The sequence below is a fragment of the Staurois parvus genome, unplaced genomic scaffold (assembly GCF_062004578.1).
Source record: "Staurois parvus isolate SC_StPar_1 unplaced genomic scaffold, SC_StPar_1.0 ptg000168l, whole genome shotgun sequence".
NCBI lineage: Eukaryota > Metazoa > Chordata > Amphibia > Anura > Ranidae > Staurois > Staurois parvus.
The window spans coordinates 746,954-766,703 of NW_028317964.1; the positions used below are offsets into that span (position 1 = coordinate 746,954).

General features: G+C 38.5%; 1 protein-coding gene across 28 annotated transcripts in view; it reads left to right on the forward strand.

Annotated features, from left to right (window-relative positions):
- The window catches only part of PPIP5K1 (diphosphoinositol pentakisphosphate kinase 1), a 239,393-nt gene that overhangs the window by 207,117 nt on the left and 12,526 nt on the right, over positions 1–19,750 (forward strand). For 15 of the 28 annotated variants that reach the window (XM_089676362.1, XM_089676369.1, XM_089676365.1 and 12 more), the window contains 2 exons: positions 5,097–5,276; positions 19,037–19,174. In XM_089676362.1, coding sequence (XP_089532488.1) covers positions 5,097–5,276; positions 19,037–19,174 — 318 coding nt within the window. The remainder of the gene's footprint in view (positions 1–5,096; positions 5,277–19,036; positions 19,175–19,750) is intronic. The other 13 variants (XM_089676373.1, XM_089676374.1, XM_089676378.1 and 10 more) reach the window with 1 other exon arrangement.

The following is a 19,750-nucleotide window of genomic DNA, read 5'->3' on the forward strand; positions in this document are numbered from 1 at the left end:
GTATGTATTGTCCATACACACGGAAAGTTTAGAGGATAAGGACCAAAGCTTCTTTGACTCTACTTCTCCTGGGGATCACAGGAGTGCACTTTGTTCTACACTATTGTGACCCATTTCCAGCCAACAGTGGGCTAAAGTCTACTGTCGGCTGATGTTACTCAGCCAGTTCAGGTTCTGGAAAGGTCCCAACTTTGTCAGGATCCACACAGATCCATGACCAGCAGCTGGCTCAACCTCTCAGGGAGCAGCTGAGAGCATGAGCCAGCCAATCCCACCCCCTCCACAGTACAGCGCTTTATTGAGCTCTGGAGTGGCAGAGTAGATAGACGGCTGACTGTCACCACTCTCTGCTTACTGAAGACCAAGAACTGAGTAATCAGCGGTCTTTGATCGCTCAGTTCTCAGTCTTAGAAGCGCCGCTTCTAATGACATTGCACCGATTCTGCATCCACCTAGGTGAGTATAAATGTTTGTGTTTTTGTAATCCTAAACGTCTTTTAATCGCTACCCTTTATTGGCTAACTTAAGTTATTAAAGATGCATGCTTTTAGGATAACTTAGATCCTTTCTTCTGGCTTTTTACATTTCACTTATTTGTACACGGAGTTACAAGGAGGAGCAATGAAATATAAAATAGTTTTAAAAAATACAACTGTTTTTTCTTGACCCATTGGAATGGTAAAGTCTGTTGTGAAGGGTTAAGCAGCCCATAGACTATGCAATTTTCTTTCCTTCCATGGGTGGAAGAACACAGTCAGCGTTGATGGGGGGAATCCCTCCTGCCGGCGCTATTGTGTTCTGCTAGTGGCAAACCTTCCCATGAAAAAAAAATCTGACAGGCTGGTTGTACTGAAGTTGATGGATCTACTTCAGTACAACCAGCCTGCCCATAAATGGATCAAACCTCTGCTGGCTCTTGCTGAACCAGGCAAGATTCGATCCATATATAGGTGGCTTAAGGCTGTACAGATAGGGATCAGTTTAGAAGTGTTATTAGGGTAATTGACTCAAAGATAAACCTTGTGATACTACCTTTTGAAATGCCCAGACATCAGAGAAGTATTTAAATACAACCACTGATAACATGCAAATATCGTTATTGATATATTTGGGTCATAATACACTCTTTAGTTGAGGGTATACAGAGAGGTACACACAACTGATCTTTATTCAAAATTCATATATTTGTGTGTCGGAAACAAATGCTGTCAATAAAATCAAAAAAAGGACAGCACTATTTGGGTTTTTTGTCATCATTTTAAGTTAAATAGAAAAGAACAAGATTTGCATGGCATAAGTATGGTTCCACATGTTTATATTCAGTGTAGCAGTGTTAGAGAACTTGGGTATCTGCAAGTTTGTATGAAAGTCGTAAAAGTTTAAACTTCACTTTTATTACATACAGTACATTCAATATGTAGTAACATAGTACTGCCTCTAATTAACAGGAAATCTCTTGTTTTTACCAGTCTCAATGTGCCTACAATTTATGTACATACACAAGTCAATATTTGGCTCTTAGCAACAAAGTAATATTACTGCTTCAACGTGTTATATTTGACTTACAGGTGATGCTTGAGGCCCCAATTAAGTCACAAACATGGATATGCAAGCAGATAGGCATTATACTAACAATAGGCATTCTCTTAAGCCGGCCATAGATCGCCGGAGCAATTTATTTCCTGCAACCATGGATTGCACGAAGGAAAATCATTGATTCCCCTATCAACACTGATCCCTCCCGCAAAGCCAATGTGTTCCCGCCAAAAGATTACTGGTAGCGGTTATAATGGCTGCTGGCAATAATCGCATGTAAAATCCAACAGGCTGGTTGTACCCAAGTTGATTAATCAACTTGTGTAAATTTAGCCTGTCTATACATGGCTCGAATCTTGGCCAGGCCCTGCTGAACCGACCGAGATTCAAACCGTCTATGGCCGGCTTTAGTCTTGCCTCTACTTTTCTTTCATAGCGGTTATGCAGGATGTCTAAATATGTTTGTGCAGTCCAGTGTTCACCAAAGTTTGGCATACTCTAACAGACTTTGTCAGACACATTATTTTCTTTTTCTGCGCCAACCTTTTCAACACAGAGGTACCCTTGAAATAACTTCCCAATGTCAGGGAAACCCTGCTAAAGGTTACTATATCTACAACTCTTGATACATTAGTGTGATGGTCACTTAGAATAATGCTCCTTATGCTTGTGGTTATTGAGAATAATTACTCTGTTACAGATAGCTAAAAAGATCAGTGCTGTCAGTGAGAACTTTTCTGAGAGGCAGAAATATCTTATTGCTCAAGGAACCTCTAGCAACCTCTGGAGGAACCCTGGTTGAGAAACCCTGCTCTGCACTATGGGTGTGCGTGAGAAGTGTGGCCATTACCCGTCTGTACCAACACAGGAGATGGGTGAAGTTGTGATGAACAGTATAAGTTCAAGTATGAAGTAAATTTCAGCAGGGAGGCCTACTTTGCATCTCTTGTTAATGGGTGCCTACTGCATTTCGTCTATCTGTAAACTCCTGGTTAAGGCCTTTGCTAATGGTTGCTTCTGTTACATGTAAACATAAAAAGTTAGACTCTGTAAAGTGGTAAGCATCTGTCTTCTAGGCTGTCTACTTATTTTGTTGCTGCAATAATCTGCTATCACTAAAATCAATATGAAGTCACTAGAACACCAGTAATTCTGACATGGGTTCCACTAGGCAGATTCTCCCAAGTTATGACATCTGCCCAACAGCATGAAATGTTTTAATAAAAATTGCTCCCTAGCTGTTCGGTCTTTCAGGAAGCTAGGTAGACAGGTCTCTAAACTTCAATAATCCATAACATTTATGTCTGAAGTTGGAGAAACACAGAAGGAAGGAGCTTATTTGGGATAAATTATTTAGTGATGATCAGAATCTGGCAAAAAATGGAGGGTTTGTCAAATTGGACCTGAATTCTAAAAGTAAAGGCACAGACCATGGGTGGTCCTCATAAAAACTGTGTGAAATGCAGCAAATTTACTTTGTGAAGCTGCCTAGGCCTTCCAGAATCCATTATGGGGCTTGAGGTCCTCCCTCATTCCTCAACCTCCCAATATATCTGGTTGGACTCCTTAGTGGGAGTAGACCTGATGATATCAAGCTCCCGAAATCCTTACCAGAATGTGATGGAGAACCATTTACTTTAGACTTATCTTAACAGCCTGCATTTTTTCTGCACAATATTTTTCCTTTTTTTTCTTTTTTTTGGCTATGCGTGTTTACTTTTAAACTTTAGATCTGCTCTAGCTGAAGTGTTGCAGCAGGTTATAGGAATAAATCAATAAGTAATGTAGAAATCCCGTTAACTGTTCTATAAACTAAATACAAAATGTAAACATCCAACAAATGTGGACTCCAAGTATCAATGTATTCTGCTTTGTTAAACTAACTTGTGCAGCACTAAATGTAAAAGTGAAAAATACATGAAATAACATGAATAAAAATACATAAATAGAAAATAAACTGAAAGTCCAACTTTCCTATAAATGACTTCCACCAAGTGCATGAAAGTGACAGGTAGAGAAGCGATCCTCTTCACTGGTTCAATGCAGTCTGAATATAAACCACCACGTGTGTTTCAACAACCACTCTGAGGCTTACAAGAAGTACTGTGACTCTCATTTAGCACTGCACAAGTTAGCTTAACAATTTGTTTGATATAGTGTATCCTATATATGGTGCTGGTGGCTTTTTTTTTTTTTTACAGATAAGACCCTTTTAGTGCAGCTTTCTTTTATATATACAATGTATTCTGCTTTGAACACCTCAATATAAATGTATGTTTTTTTCTTTACTTGTGCTTGGTATGGCTTTATAATAGAACGTTAACTGTATATGCAGAGCCACTACAGTCGTAACCAATAATGGTATACAATATGAAGTTTAATCATCTCAGACGCCTTTTAGAAATTAACTTGAGGATTGATACTTGGAGCAGAAAGTTAACATTGAAAGTTAATCAGCACGTTGCATTTTAACTTCATGTTTCATGTGTGCAAATTCACTTTTTTCATTTAGTTGTCCTTTAATCCTACTAGCAACTATGCTAACAGCAAAAAAGTATAAAGAAAATGTATATGACTATATGTAAGCCTCCTAATGTTGCTATAGCTGATGTTAAATGCAATGAAAATGTTTGTTGATTTCAATTAGTTGAAATGTGCACATATAGGTAACATTTTGCAAAGTATTTTCAAGAAATTATACCACTGAGCTGTGAAGCAACAGTAGGCCAAATAGAAATTCTGAACACAAATGGCAGCTAAATACAGCATACTGTTAATGATGATAATCATCTATTCTTGCTGTATTTTTATATTGATGTTAAAAACAAACTAAACTAAAAGCTAATGGATAAATTGCATATGATATACTTCAACATTAAGATATAGTTTATCATCATTAATTCAACAGACATATGTGTTTGTTTTAAGAGTAAGCTAACAGAGATGAGTTTGTTTAGCACAATGTGTTCTTTACAGTGAGTGGGAATTGTTTCCTATATGGTGTATAATGAGAGAACATTATTCACAGCAATATATAGTACCTAGGGCTCATATAGATGAGCAATGAACTGCATCCTACAGACACAACTCACCACTCTGCATTTACTGAGCATGTAGATGGGCTTTGCTTATGTTGAATGGCGCTGTTGCTTCAATATAATGCAAGTCGCCACAGCTATGGGCATTGACCTTCATTCTTTTAGCAAAACTCATCTATGCTTCTTGGGAGATGCAGAGATGTGAGCTGCACCTACAAGACACAGCTCACCTCTCGTCAGAATGAGCCATTAGATTTAATACCATATTAGCTTTATTTAAAGTTTAGGTAGAACCTGTTACCCAAAAGTGGCAGGGTAATGTATTTCTAAAGCCTCTGTGGCATAAGCTGTTAACATTTATTTTTCTTTCTAGCATGATTCATGAGGATCTTCCATCTGCTGTTTTACACATTTCCAGATGCTTCATCACATGTTTATTTTGCTTTTTTTTCTCCCTTTTCATCTTGCCATCCTCACGCTTTTCTTTTTCCTTGTCGCTTGTTGTGGGCCACTTTCCTGTAGAATGCCTGGAAGACCACGAGGTCACCCAGCTGCTGCGCCGCTTTTCCTCTGACTACCCACAGACTCGGAACATCTGTCTGGATGGGGCCATGGCCCACCACCTGCACCAGTGCTCCTACCACCTTCGTCTCTTCAAGAACTGGCTGATTTCGGGCCAGGACGATTTGGAGTGCCTCTACGGTACTGCACGCTTGACGCTGTGCCCTCTGCTGTTATGGCAGGGACAGTACTACTGTCTGCTTTATGGAATGCTAAGTGCGCTGAGAAATAATTCGAAACAACTGCACTACGGTTTCAGACAACTGCCTTTACATGTCTGTTTGGTTATTAACCTGCCTCAATCATCCTGCAGTGGTTTGCTTTTTGTGCATTTTCTGTTGCATTCAGTCATATTTGGCTGCTCAGATTCTAAGTTTGCACCTCATGAGCTTTGCTTGGTTGCTGTGTGTAATGAAAGAATAATGTAAACAGGTTTTTGTTTTATTTATTTATATGTGTTTCAGTCTGTAGTTCAGGTGTAATTATGGGTTGCTACATTGATAGATACATAGGTATGATCACAGCCTCCAAAGACGTTGGAACACCAAAAAATGGTAACAAAAAAGTATTGAAAGAAGATAGTCTGAAATTAAACCCTTACTTATGTTCCAACAGAATTCCTCTTATTGACAACTTAAACAATGTCCATTACAACATAGTAAGGGAATGTCCCATTTGGTGCCTTCTCTGTGATATGAAATATATGAGTACTCCAGCACCAAACTCTGCTACCTTTATAAAAGAAGTAGCCGGGTGGGTGGAGTTTGGATGTAGAGGTCTCTGTGACAGGTCTTCAAGATATATATGAAGTTTAAAGCAGGACTCTAGGCAAAAAATTTTCCCCTGTGCAGTGCCTGCACTGCACGGATTAACTGGTCATTTTGTTCTAGGGGAGAGGACAGCAGAGATGTACTTACCTGACCAGCCGATCCTCCCTGCACAAGACCGGTCCCCATGGACTCTGTCCCCCACGGTCCAGCGGTTTTAAAATGGACTGTTCCTGGCATCAGCACACTCCATAGACAAGAGCAGTCCACCACTGGACCCTAGGGAGCACGGTTTTCTGGAGGATCAGCGCCTCCTCCTTGCCTGTCAAATGGCCTCTGAAAAGCAGTTTGAAGGCAGATCACTCTTCAGAGGGCATTGCAGGGCCTCACTAATGTGAAAGAGCCCTAACTGTTTATATAATGGCAATATAATGCACAATGCTTTACTTCTGTCCATTTATTATCCCTGGGCCATTGGAGGATATGTCTATTTTGTCAGTTAACCTAGCAATTTAGGGGACGGGTACAGTAGCCAGTAAAAGCATTCTGGATGCAGATACACTTCAACTACCTCAATATCGGCTATACACACACACACACACACACACACACACACACAGCCTAGTATTGAGGTGATTATATAGGGATCATAGTTGAAGCTATAGCTATACAGCTACTGGATGAATTTTACAGGTGGCGGGGACCCGTTGCAGCCACCTTTACCGACACGCTCTCATTGGGGAGTCCGTTAACAAAGTGACTGGTTCGGTCACTTTGCCACTTTCCCTCCAGAGGATTTACCCCCTTCCTGACCAGGCCATTTATTGCGATACAGCGCTGCATTACTTTAACTGACAATTGTGCGGTCATGCAATGCTGTACATAAATGAAGCTTGTCCTTTTTTCCCCTCAAATAAAGCTTTCTTTCAGTGTTTTTTTATTTTTTTGCGAAAAAAAATCCCAATACGTGTAAATTAATTGGTTTATGTAAAAGGTATAGCGTCTACAAATTGCGTTATATATACTGGAATTATTTTTTTATACCAGTAATGGCAGCGATCAGCAACTTATAGTGGGACTGTGGCAGGCAATCTGACACTGGGTGGAAACTTGACTAACTGCCACTGACATCCCCAGTGACACTAATTCAGTGCTAAATGCGTGCTAATAAAAAGCACTGACATTGTACTAATGAAACTGGGCAGGAAGGGGTTAACATCTGGGGCAATCAAAGGGTTAACTGTGTGCTTTGTGTGTTTTACTACGGAGACATGCTGCTCTGTATTGTTCTGCTGTGCAGAGAAATACAAAGCAGCATGTCCTTGCTAACAGGAGAGGGACCTTTGTTGTTTACACACAGATCTCTCCCCTGTCAGCTTTCCCCAATGATCGCCAAGTGCCGTCTGGCCCGGGTGACATCCCCAATAGTGGATCGGGTTGGGTGGAGTGCACCCCCTACCTGGAAATGCAAATCACATATATATACACATGATTTTGCGCAGCCCTGCCACCTGTAGCAGTACTTCTACTGTAGGGTGGTGGGCAAGCGGTTACCTGAGAAGAGTGCCCACCCTTCTTCCGTGATGTCAGAAAGCGGAAGTGACGAGAATTCATCATCGGCTTATACGGTATCTGATCAAACTGATCAGATACTTTGGTAAGATTCTTTAGAGGACAGAGGAGAGATATGGGGTCTAAAGAATCATTGTTTAGTGTTTTTACGTCTAGGGGGTGGGATGCTAGATCTGTAGAAAATGTCAATACCATTGGCCAAGTGATTTTTTTTCTTTATTTAATAAATATTGTACATATTTACACTGTATTAACCCTTAGTTAAATGTCATCAGTCCTAATTGTCTTCTTAGTTTCTTTCCCTTATCTTTTACATCATTGCTATTTTTTTTCCATGTTACCATTATTGACTAAACTTTTTCCATTTTAGTGTGCTTTGTTCATGCTCAAAATACATTTAAAGATGATCTCCAGGAATTAGTTAAACTCTTCCCTAGACTGTGGGATCACCTGCATTGGAATGGTTAAATGCCCATTTGGTCTAGAGCTGCAGGGATAAGGTGTAACACTTACCTTATTCTTTGCTCTGATTGGCTCCCTCCATGGAAATGGACCAATGCAGTATCCTCTCAAGGATGTTTTAGGCCAAGCTTGCCTCCTCACACATAATTCAGGGTTAATAGTCCTGCACAGTATGTGACCAGGCTGAGGGACTGCTGGAAGACCAGAGCTGTGGGCAGAAAAGAACAGTGCTGGAGTGAGGGACAAACTAATTAGTACACTTTTTCCTGCACCTCTAATTAATTTATAAATAACATGCCATGCTTTGTACCAGAAACACCGTTTTAGTGTAATTATCAATAGAGCAAATCATATGATAAAGTTTGCACCATTTATCTACAGTAACAGTAGCTGTTTAAAAACTAACCCTGATAAAACTAGACAAAAATCTTCTGTGTTTCATTTTGATATATTGTTTTATCCTTTTATAAAATATATATTAAAAATAAAAAGAAAACCATATTTTCAAGACAGTACAGCTCATAGAAAGTATTTTTGTCCCCCAAAAAGGGTATATGTTTTATGATGCTAATAAAAAGAATGGGAAACTTATATACAAATGAATAGGCCTTAGTAGGCTTAGATGCTTAAAGCATATCTAAACCCAAATATATTGTAATTTATTGCAGCTTACCATTCCTCAGATATATTGGCTGCAATTACTTTCTTTTTTTCTGAATTTTTTTTTTTCTCCCTATATTTTTACTTGGTAAATCTGTGAATAACACACTCCCAGTCTTAGAGTGACTATTTTTACTCACTTAAATGTATCTATTGAATGAGACAACCCTAGGACAGAGCTACAAACACCTATTACTCTCTTTACTCAGGGGGCAATGCATTAGTAGTTTACATACAATTGCCTGGAAAGGAAGATAACATTGTTAATTCAACTCCCAGGAAGTGACAAGGCATTTCTGATAGGATCAACTGGTATTTTCTGTACTTGTTGAAACTCTTCTTAGCCTGAAAAATGAAAACAAATCCAACAACCACATCTAAGGTTTGAGAGACTGCAGTATATTAAATCTTTGCTTAAGTTGTAAATATCCTTTAATGTTAGCTTCCAACTTCAAGATAGATCCAAACAACAGTGCCTTTCAAAGACCTGAAAAATGTACTGTGGAATTACAGTATGTTCAGTTAAAATTAAAATTCAGTTAAAATTACTTAATTTGAGGTTTCGTTTTATTTAATATTATAGTTATTTTCATCATCTAGAGCACAGGTGTCAAACTGACAGTCCTCCAGCTGTTGCCAAACTACAAGTCCCAAGAGGGATTGCAAGATTGACAGTTACAAGCATGACTCCCAAAGGCAGAGGCATGATGGGACTTGTAGTTTCGCAACAGCTGGAGGGCCCCAGTTTGACACCCCTGATCTAGAGAGTACTTTTTTCCCATCAAATGTACAGTAAAAACTCTACTCATTCAGCTGTATATGTAATTATGAGGGAAGTTCTCTAACATTGTTGATAAGCATGGTATATTGTCTAGGAACATGGTGGCCAAGACATTTTTCCTGAAGGTGGTTGCCTGGTGCTTGAACATTCAGCAATCTTCTAATGGCCAGCCTAAAGCAGAAAATAACCCATAACTACTTCATAAAAAAAAGAATGTTCTTTAGCAAGAAACATACATTCCATATTAATAATTATGCTATGAAAATTAGTGTGTGCTGTAAATTGCCTTCAGCCCTGCTCCTGTTTATTCATGCCGGAGGCTGCCATTTTGTTGAAGCCCTGAGTTCTGAGCAGATGTAAATCTTTAGGCTGTCAACAGATCGGCCTCTACAAATTCGGCACAGTGCCTAAAAATATAGAGCAATTGAGCATGTGCAGAGCAGGGTGACACAGTGCATAAGTAGATATTAAACATTATAGGCACTTATTTGTAATGTTTTTCATAGCTATACCTGCAAAAGGGGCCAGCATGAAGCAATCTAGCAAGAGTTAATTTCCTGACTAAAGTTTCACTTTAAGAATCGCCTTTGCCAGATTCCAAGATTGTCTTGAGAAAAGGTTTATTTTACCTTTGGCTAATTATTGAGGTTTAGGAGAGAAGTCAGAATTTTTCAGATTTACAGTATGTATTATTGATTTGGACTTTTAATCCATAATTTGTTTTGATCAAAAATAGCCCAGTTAGTGATTTAAAAGCTACTTTCACACTGATCTGCCGCACAAATGCATAAGTATTGCATAGGCATTTTTGCCACATTTATATCTTGTTTTTGGTGCATTTTAACATGATGTGACTCAAAAACCGCATCAAAAATGCACCACGGGTGCAGTACTAAGAAGCTATAGTGGGGTGAATACAAGACTAGTCACCCTGCACACAGAAAGAAAGCAGCAGTGATTGGTCTTTATTACAGAAATCTACTGCAGACAAGCAAAGTACAGATCTGGAACACGAATACGCAAAGGACACCAAAATAATACAAATTCCCCTTCTGTTTAGATCATGTTCATTTAGCTCTGATTTCAGATTTAAGGCAAGTTGAGTGAACGTTTTGATTTTAGTGCAGCTGCAATGTTTGTTGCATAGCGGAAGTAAAACACTGATTGGTTTGCCATGTTGCTTGCGTGTGGTAATTTTCATTGTATTTTACTGCATGCCTACCATTATATTCCATACCTAAATAAATAATCTTTTTATTTCTTTTCTGTCGGAAAACAACATATTTTTCATTAACAATACCCACAATAAAGTCATTATTAAAGAATGGGTAATTTATGTTTTATGATGGTGGAGGGAAACGGTATGCCTCCATCAGGTAAATAAATGCAAGTTTCAGTCTCCAATAAGGATTTTACGAGTGTATAAATACACATGTACATCAATATATATAGAGACTAAACAAATCCAAGTTGCAAGACAGCCAAAATTTTAGCCGACATTTTGGAGTTCTGAAAGATTGCTTGCCAGCCTCCTAGATAGGGAGACACATACAAACATGATTAGCAGTTACAGGTTAACACATACAGTCATAATCATTAGATTTTCTGACATTTGAAAGAAATAACCCTGTTTTTCCAAAATTTGCAGTGGAACAAACTTCATTGTTTGTATGCATGTAACCAGTTGTCTGCATTTCGAATCCTAGGTAAAGGACTTAGAGCACTTCTTTGCTACCTAAAGTATAGACCAGTTGCATGTGAAAAAGCATGACATTATGAAAATATCTACAATAGAGTTTCTGTGTACAGTATGTTGTGGTGTACGTGCAAATCCAATTTTTTCCTCTAACCCACTACAAAATGATTTTACATATTTCATCATCTGTTATTGTTACTGCCATTGAACGTACCTGATCATCTTTGAATTTGTGTAGTTCTTTTTTTTTTTTGTCTACATCATATGAGTGGTTTTGTGTATCAGTATGAATGTGCTAGCTTGCATTCAGTTTCTTTGTAGTCGTCATTTGGGTTGATATACTAAAACTAGAGTGCAAAATCTGGTGCAGCTGTACATGGTAGCCAATCAGCTTCTAGGTTTTATTGTCAAAGCTTAATTAAACAAGCTGAAGTTCAAAGCTGATTGGTTACCGTGCGCAGCTGCACCAGATTTTGAACTCTCCAGTTTTAGTAAATCAACCCCATTGTGTTTATAGGTAATTTTTAACACTCCATATAAATGTGTGTGTTTCATCATTGCAAAAAATGAAGACCAGATAAACAGTACATGTGCAGTCAGTTGTGTGTTATGCATAGAAGATTAATATGGTTCATAATGCAAACTAGAATTAGCTGTATTGGTCACTTGTCTTTAGAACTGTTCTCTTCATATTCAGTAGTTTGTGCATGTCTCATGTCTACATTGGAAGGCTTCCATTAGCTTAACGCAATATACTGACAATTTATTCTTTAGCTACTTTAGCAGGTCAGGCCCAATCGACAGGCAGTCTAGCTCCTTGAAAGGCTAGACACAGGGCCGCTGATAAGGTGGTACCCCCTGCCCTCCTGTAGGGGGCCTGGCCCCATCACCTGCAGAGGAGGGCCCAGGCAGCTGACAAGCCCATCTGCAGCTGCTAAATTCCATTGTTAGCCTCCTGTCATTCTATCACACAGCGGCTCAGTGTTGTGATGTTAGCTGTGCTCCTGGTCTGCTCCACAGGTTTGACACTTTCACATTTCCTTCTGTTTGTATTTGATTGCAGCTATGTTTCTCTCCTCTCCCCCAGACTGCTGATCCTGTTCTGTTCACTGCTACAAACCTCTCCTTCTACAACTTAACCCCCCCCCCCCTACACACACACACACACACACACACACTTTTACCTGTTCCCTCTGCAAATCTATATATCACTGCTCAACTCTTTTTATTTAATTATTTACTAGTTAATGTGCCCCTTTTCCTATCACCTACAGCTCAAATCTAGCATTATTATAAGATTCCTAATTGTATCTCACCACTAGTCTGATTGCATTCACAATTCCTGGTCAGTCCCGTTCCCTTTCCTATAATAACCTTTAGGGCCAGTTTACACTACATGCCTTTTAGTTGCTTTTTTCTGCATCCAAAACACACAGAAAGTAGGTTATCTGGTTGTCAAAGTCATAGTTCACATCAGTGCTTGCAGTTCCAGTGCGTTGCAGTTGCAGAAAAAAAGAACAGCTGGCATAGGCATTTTGTCTGCACAGAACTGTACCGTAACACGGTAAAACGCATCAAAAACTCACTGGAACGCACCAAAAATGCACTGGAACGCACATATCCCTAATTAAACTGAAAAGAGAGGGGAAAACATTAACTGGAATGCATAAAAAACGCACTGGAACATGTTAAAAACACACCGGAACGTGCTAAAAACACATTAACAATGCACGTGCAAAAACGCATCCGGAACATGTCTAAACTGCGTTTCTATAGTGTGAACCGGCCCTTAGAACTTGTTCACACCATTTGTGGTGCAGAAACACATGCAAGAATATGTATTTTCCTGCACAGCAAAGAAACGCAATACCCTTTGCAGATGTGTGCAGGTGCCATGAATACTTAATTGCACCTCCACACATCTAGTAAACACAGATGCATTCACAGCCACCAAAACGCATGGCACCACACTACTGTGCAGTTAGGTGCAACACACTTTTAAAATAATATGCCTGCCGTATTTTTGCATGTTCCCACACGTTAGGCAGCCCATTGAAATTAGGCTGAGGAAAAAAAAATTGTCAAAAATACCACATTCACACAGGTCCTCTAGCCTGTACAGTATGAATGAGGGGATTGTTCATGTGTCTGGAGCCACCTGTTACACTATGCGGACACAGCAGCTGTATGAACACAGGTTTTAATCTGACAGGTGTGAAGGAATGGGGAAGTGGCCCTGAATGCTCACTGTCTGTGTTCAGGGCTGTACACCTGCACCCATATGCCTATCAAATTAGGACCTGCAGCATTTCCATAGTGTAACATGGGTTGCCTGCAAACAGCTCCAAGCGGCGACAGCCACATAAACCAACCACCGATTCACACTCTACAAGGTTTTCATACCTACGATGTATAGTAATGTGGTGAAGTAGAAAATGTAAAGTGTCTGCTCTGAATACAGCAAGGCTACTGTAAACGTGATTCAAATTAGTGTTTTTTTGTACTAGCTGATCTCACAGCTACTGCAAAATGTATTCCCCTTTATAACATAGTTAAGGTAGTTTGCATATTTTTGGATCTTCTGTCCTGTTTCTATTGCAGTCTATTGGGAGATCTTTATCTCACTGTCTCGTCACCAGGACAAGAAGTAAGAAAAAACACCCCAATGGACTTTGCAATAAAAACTGACAGAAGATACTAACACTTCCCCTATTCTATCCAAAAAAAAAAAGTTTCGGCTGCAGTGTCATTTGGAGTTGCATATTACATTATGTATCATTCCATGCCAGGCCATCATCAACCCAGATGATAGTCTTTTGCTCTAAAGACATATCTCCTGGTGTAGTGAGTCTGTGGTACATCCCCATGTTTTTCACCTGATAACTGTCAGTTTTCAAACTTGATCAGGCAGTGATCATCTTGTGTCTGTGGCTACTTTTTTTTCATTTGTTAGTAATGTAGTTGACTTTTTTTTTAGGTAAAAATCAATATGTCCTTCTGGACATTTGAACACTTATTGTTTACAAGATACTTTTTTTTGTTCATGGTCAGCATTTTGGATGGATAGTTCTAAGCGCTGCTCCCATATATAGTGTCTTGATTTATGTGAGTTAAGAGTTTTGAGTAGCTGCTTTTCATACCCATTTAGTTTTATGTTTTATTTTCCTGTTACAAATTTCACATTGGATGGGCACACTCACCATTTCATTATTTTAAATTTACTGCCAATTATCAGTCTTCTGTACAGTTTAGTCTTAATTACCGCACCTAGGTGTCAATGTGCTGCAAATGGGACATTTTTGAGAATAATAAATATGAAAATTATCTTCCTTGCTTTCATTCTAGATTCCATGTGTTTTTTTGTTTGTTTAAATCAGGAATATGTTTATTGAACTAAAAAGATCAGGTAAAGATACACGTGCAAAAGCATGAACAAGTTTCCAAAACAAATGGTGACAGCATGTGTAAAAACAGAGCACACCAAACATGACTATATATACTGAAATATACAAAATATGGCAAATGCAATACAAGAAGTAAAGTTAAAGACATCATTCCTAACCACCTATAATATGCAGATACAACTGACATTTCAACGGTACAATTGGGTACAGTCAACTATGTAATACACATATAGGATTACAAAATTCTGTCCAGAACTAGATCAAGATAGACCTTGTACAGCCAACCAACAACCCCATGCCTTCTCGAAATGTCTAGGGCACCTCTCTGTATGAATATTATGTGTTCCAGGCAGTGGGTATCGCCCACATAATTGATCCACTCGATGTGTCAGGGTCTACTCACCCTTCCAGTTTTGTAAATTAAGTCTCATAACTAGAAACAGGGCTCTACAGGCTGCTGCTTTAGTAAAGTCCTATAGATCAAAATGATCTAGAACACCCAGGAGACAACATTTGGGGTCCATCGGAATATTAGAAAACCATATTACTTGTGGCCACAACCTCCATCCAATAGCAGTATAATTTGGGGCACTACCACAATAAGTGTATGAGATCCCAGGATCTCTACAGCACTTCTTTCAGATAGAGGTCTGTAGCACTCCCTTGTGATGTAACCGCTTGAGTGTAAAATGAGCTTGCAGCAAAATGTAAAGCTGTGAGAGCCTCTGTACAGTGTTTAAAGAACTAAGGGGTACTGACTCTAGTACACTCTTTGGCCCTACAGGAGGGGGAACTTTCTAAATAAGAAAGTAGGAGCACCTCATTGCAGTGAGAAATAAAGCCCTTAGTATCAATAATCGATTAAGTGTAATTTAAAAATAGGCGTGGGGGAGATATGCCAGCCTTTTGGTGCACCCTGGGCCTTTATTGCTTGGCAAAGGTGTAAATAGTAAAACTGCATATGTGTAGGGAGGTTATATCTATTACTCAGCTAAACAGAGGGTATGATAGAGCTGTCATTGAAAATGTGCCTAAGGTGCATAATACCCCACTGTCCCACACGGAGGCTGAAGTAAGTTTAGCCAGTTCAGGGTACAAGCCATTATCTCACCTGGGGCTATAGCTGATAAAACCTTTCATGCCCTGCAGTTATTTCAATTTGAGCCATATTTTTGCATAAGAGTGTACATGGAATACAGCTTATTAGACGTACTGAATTTAAGAGACTTTAGACCTGCAGGAAGGTCTGATGTTCTGGTAAAATAGTGTACAATTGACAGAGTAGAAGGAGGCCAAGCATCAGGGTCATCTTGAGGGTTGGAAAGTGCCCCAATAAAATGTTGTAATTGAATTGCCAAGTAGTACAACCATGGATTAGGTAGAGCTACACCTCCCTATAATTTGCTGCTGTAGCTGTTCCATATTCCATGTGATGGATCCTAATTAATTTGTTCATCTGACTTCTTAAACTTATTCAGTAGAGATTCTATTCATTTTTCATTAACCTTTTTGTTCCTAGAATGGTCACCTACATAATAGAGGGACCAAGGTGCCAGTGACAGACTAAGAATGAAATGTGTGTTATCATAGCCAGCTAATATAATTGTGAATTAGTACTCTGTCATATGAATAATGCAATTGACTGTGTTTAAAACAAAACTAATTTTCAGACAGTGTATAGAGAAAGGTACAGAAAATTATAGGAATCAGATTTTTATATATTGTCATATCAAAAGTAGATTCATTCTGATGGGCCACTAGGAATATTACTGGGGTTTACCATAATACATAGTGATTATGTTCAAAGATTTGTCATTCATTTTAATTTCATTCATGTAAGTATTTAAAATGAATAAACATTCACATTTTTTTTTTAAATCTGAATACAGTAGGTAGACAGCTTAGAAGATATATGTACTTACCTTAATACAGTTATTTTATATAGAGTATTTGCTACCTTTATTAAAGCAGGGAATTTCTGTAAAGAATTTTTTTTCCAGAAAACTGCCCTGTTTTTTATATTTGTGTGGCCCAGCTTGTCTTCTGTAGGTACAAGGCAAAAAAGAAAAATACTGTTACTTACATTTATGTATTTCCAAAATTTACATACACCATGCTTGGGCATGGCAATGTTTGTGAGGGTTATATATGGTCAATAAGTGCACAAAAAATACAGTATACTCTTTTCATGTGATTTGTTTAGTCCTTTCTAGTTCTGCTGTAAACGGGTTTTCTTCATTTTGAATGGTGCAGAACCTGACTGTCCATTTGGTCTTTCCTGGTGGATGGTGGATTATCCTTCACTTATGGCCATGATAGGCACAAAGTACATTTGAACCTATAAAACCTATAACCTCTATAGGGAATTCACTAGAGTGAACTACTGAAAGAAACACAGTCTGCAATTGCTGTCTTATTTCATAAAATGTTCATGATCCAACTTCCTCTGGCATAAAAAAAAAAATCATAATTTAGTGATTCAAAAAGCATGATCTGATGTGTGCTGTTTTCTGTAAAGGAGAAAAAAAGGTTACTAATTAGTATTTACCTGGTGATCCTCCTGCCAGTTCATCAGAGTTCTTTTTCAGAAGGGAAGGTCAGCAAAAGAAATCTACTTATTCCCATTTTTTAAGATTATATACAGCATTGCATTAATGGAAGATCAAATACATACAAATGTGAGAACTCCTCAAATGTGTCTTGCGATATCTGGACAATATCACTCTTCTATTGGAGGAGGAGGACTGTTGGACAGCATTGTTTCCAGTGAAATAAAGCTAATTGAGAAGAAGAAAAATAGATTTGGTAGTGGGGCTGCATCTTTGACTTTTGATGCTGGATGCGCACCATGTGATTTGAAACACCCACCAATATTGCAAGACACTTCTGAGGACTTCTTATGTTTGTACGTATTTGGTAATATTGGGATCTACCAAGGTCTGAATTAATTGTGGAGTCGAGTGCATGTATAATAGGAATGATAGCTAGATCTCCTTAACAGAGGTATTGATGAAGATGAGCAGGTTCATCTGTGTGTGTCTTGGAAAGATCACCCATGGCTGATGTTGATACATCTGATAGTGTGGCCATAGATATTTATTATCAATTTGGAGGGGCACATAGAATTACATTAGCATTGGTATTGAAATCATTACAGAGCTGTGCTTGCTGTTTTTGTTGGATTATGTGTTAGATTTGAATAAAGTTGAATTGTTCACAATGAGATGTGCTGCCTCTGTGTAAGCAGATTCTTTATATTGAGTAGTATGTCTTTCAAGGCAACAAGAGTAGAAGACCATTTGTATTTATATTCTCTCTAAGAATATAAGGGTAGTACACAGGTTGGTTATGAGCAGCCTGACACCTGTTCCAACCATGCCTGAATGGGTGAGAATGGGGGGGTAGAGAATATCCCATTCAGTAAGGAGGGCCCAGTGAGCAATCAAGGTTGAACAACTCTGCAAAATGAAAAATTCCATAGCATTTAACATCTTTAATGTTTTTATCACTAACTTCATGTATAACTTTCTGCTTTAGCTTCCTTAGTATTAACTGAGAAGATCCTTCACCTAAAATCTTTCATTTGTTATTCTACTACCTCGCAAAGGTTCTCTGTAGTATACCAGAATTTCTGTATCAGATGATGGTTCTGCTTGAGGCAATTGTACGTTAGCCTTAACAAGGTTCTTATTTAGTATGCGGTAGCTCTCGAGGGAGTAGTCTATTGCTAGAGCTCAGGCTGGTGGTGGATTGGAGGCTTCACTACTGGTTAGTGGTGGACACAAAGTGTGTAGGTTGTAAAGAGCTAAGAAAATACAAATAGCCATGAGGTGAGGATTTAATCATATTTTCTATCGTGTTTATTTTTTGCCTGATCCATTTTGGAAGCCCATAGATGATTTGATTTTTTTTTCTTCCACCTTCCACATTCATTGTTGTTGAGGGAATGTCTCCTGCAGCACTATTGTGTTCGGCCACTGGGAGGGAATCGTGGTACGCCTTCTCGGCTGGCAGAACACAACGATTACTGCTAGCTGCAGTAATCTTACGTCAAAAAATACGACAGGCTGGTTGTACCCAAGTTGGTCAATGGATAGACTTGGGTACAATTAACTTCCCATACATGGATCGAATCCCAGCTGGTTCAGCGAGGACTGGCCATGATTCGATCCTTGTATGGGCAGGCTGATTGTATGGTCAGCTTTAGTAAACCTTTAATTAATTTTAATACCTTATATTTTTTGTTTCAAAATAATACATTTTTTAAGTAAGGTACTTTAGTCCACTGGAGGGTGAGCTATAAACATAATAGCATACAGTGATTTTTATCACCCTCAAGATACTATATAAAAATTAAATTGGAGGTGCTGCTGATATTGAACAGTCAAATTCAACCTTTTTTTATCTAGTGCAGATTTAAGAATTAAGTTTTATATTTAAAAAAAAAAGTAGTTACTATTGATTTTATAAATAGATTACGGATTGTTTTCTGTTCTGTATAAATTCATAAACTGTCTGATTATGTGGGACTGTGTTAATATTTTAGTGTTTTTTGACAGGTTTTGAAGGGTGCTCTATGGTCCCCACCATTTATCCTCTGGAGACTCTCCACAATTCTTTGTCTCTACGACAAGTCAATGAATTCTTGTCTTCTGTATGTAAACAGTTTGCTGAAACCCATTCAAGAGGATCTTCAGGTACAGTAACATAATTTATATTTTCTTTACGCTGATGGCTTGTTGTAAAAAAACACTACAATCTCATGCCAGTCAGTGCTCTTTACCATATTTCCTCTTCAAATTTAGATTTTTAATTGATCTAAAGCTGGACACCAGGCATATATACCAACTGTTAATGTATACATTGCAAAATAATGTATTTTAAATGCCAATATGGCAATCTCCTGTCCAGTAGACTGGGAAAGGGGAGACTGGTACTTTGAGACAATCTGCTATGTGCTGACAATGAACAAGCTGACAGGAGGCGGGAGATGATTACATTGATATACTGCTGCTCCTTCACTCTCCAGTCACAAGCTAGAGGCAAGGATGGAACCTGCTTAAATTCAGTAGAAAAACCAGGTCAGTTTTCTGACAGGGCTTTGTGATTTGGGACTAGATGGACGGCAAATGCTTTGGTGGATAAAACTTTCCTGTATATATTTTTACTGTATCTTTGGCTGTTTGCCTGGAGTTCAAATTTAATAAAATATAGAAAATTTGCTGAAAATGTTGGTATTGTAAAAAAAAACAAAAAAAAAAACAACTGGTTGC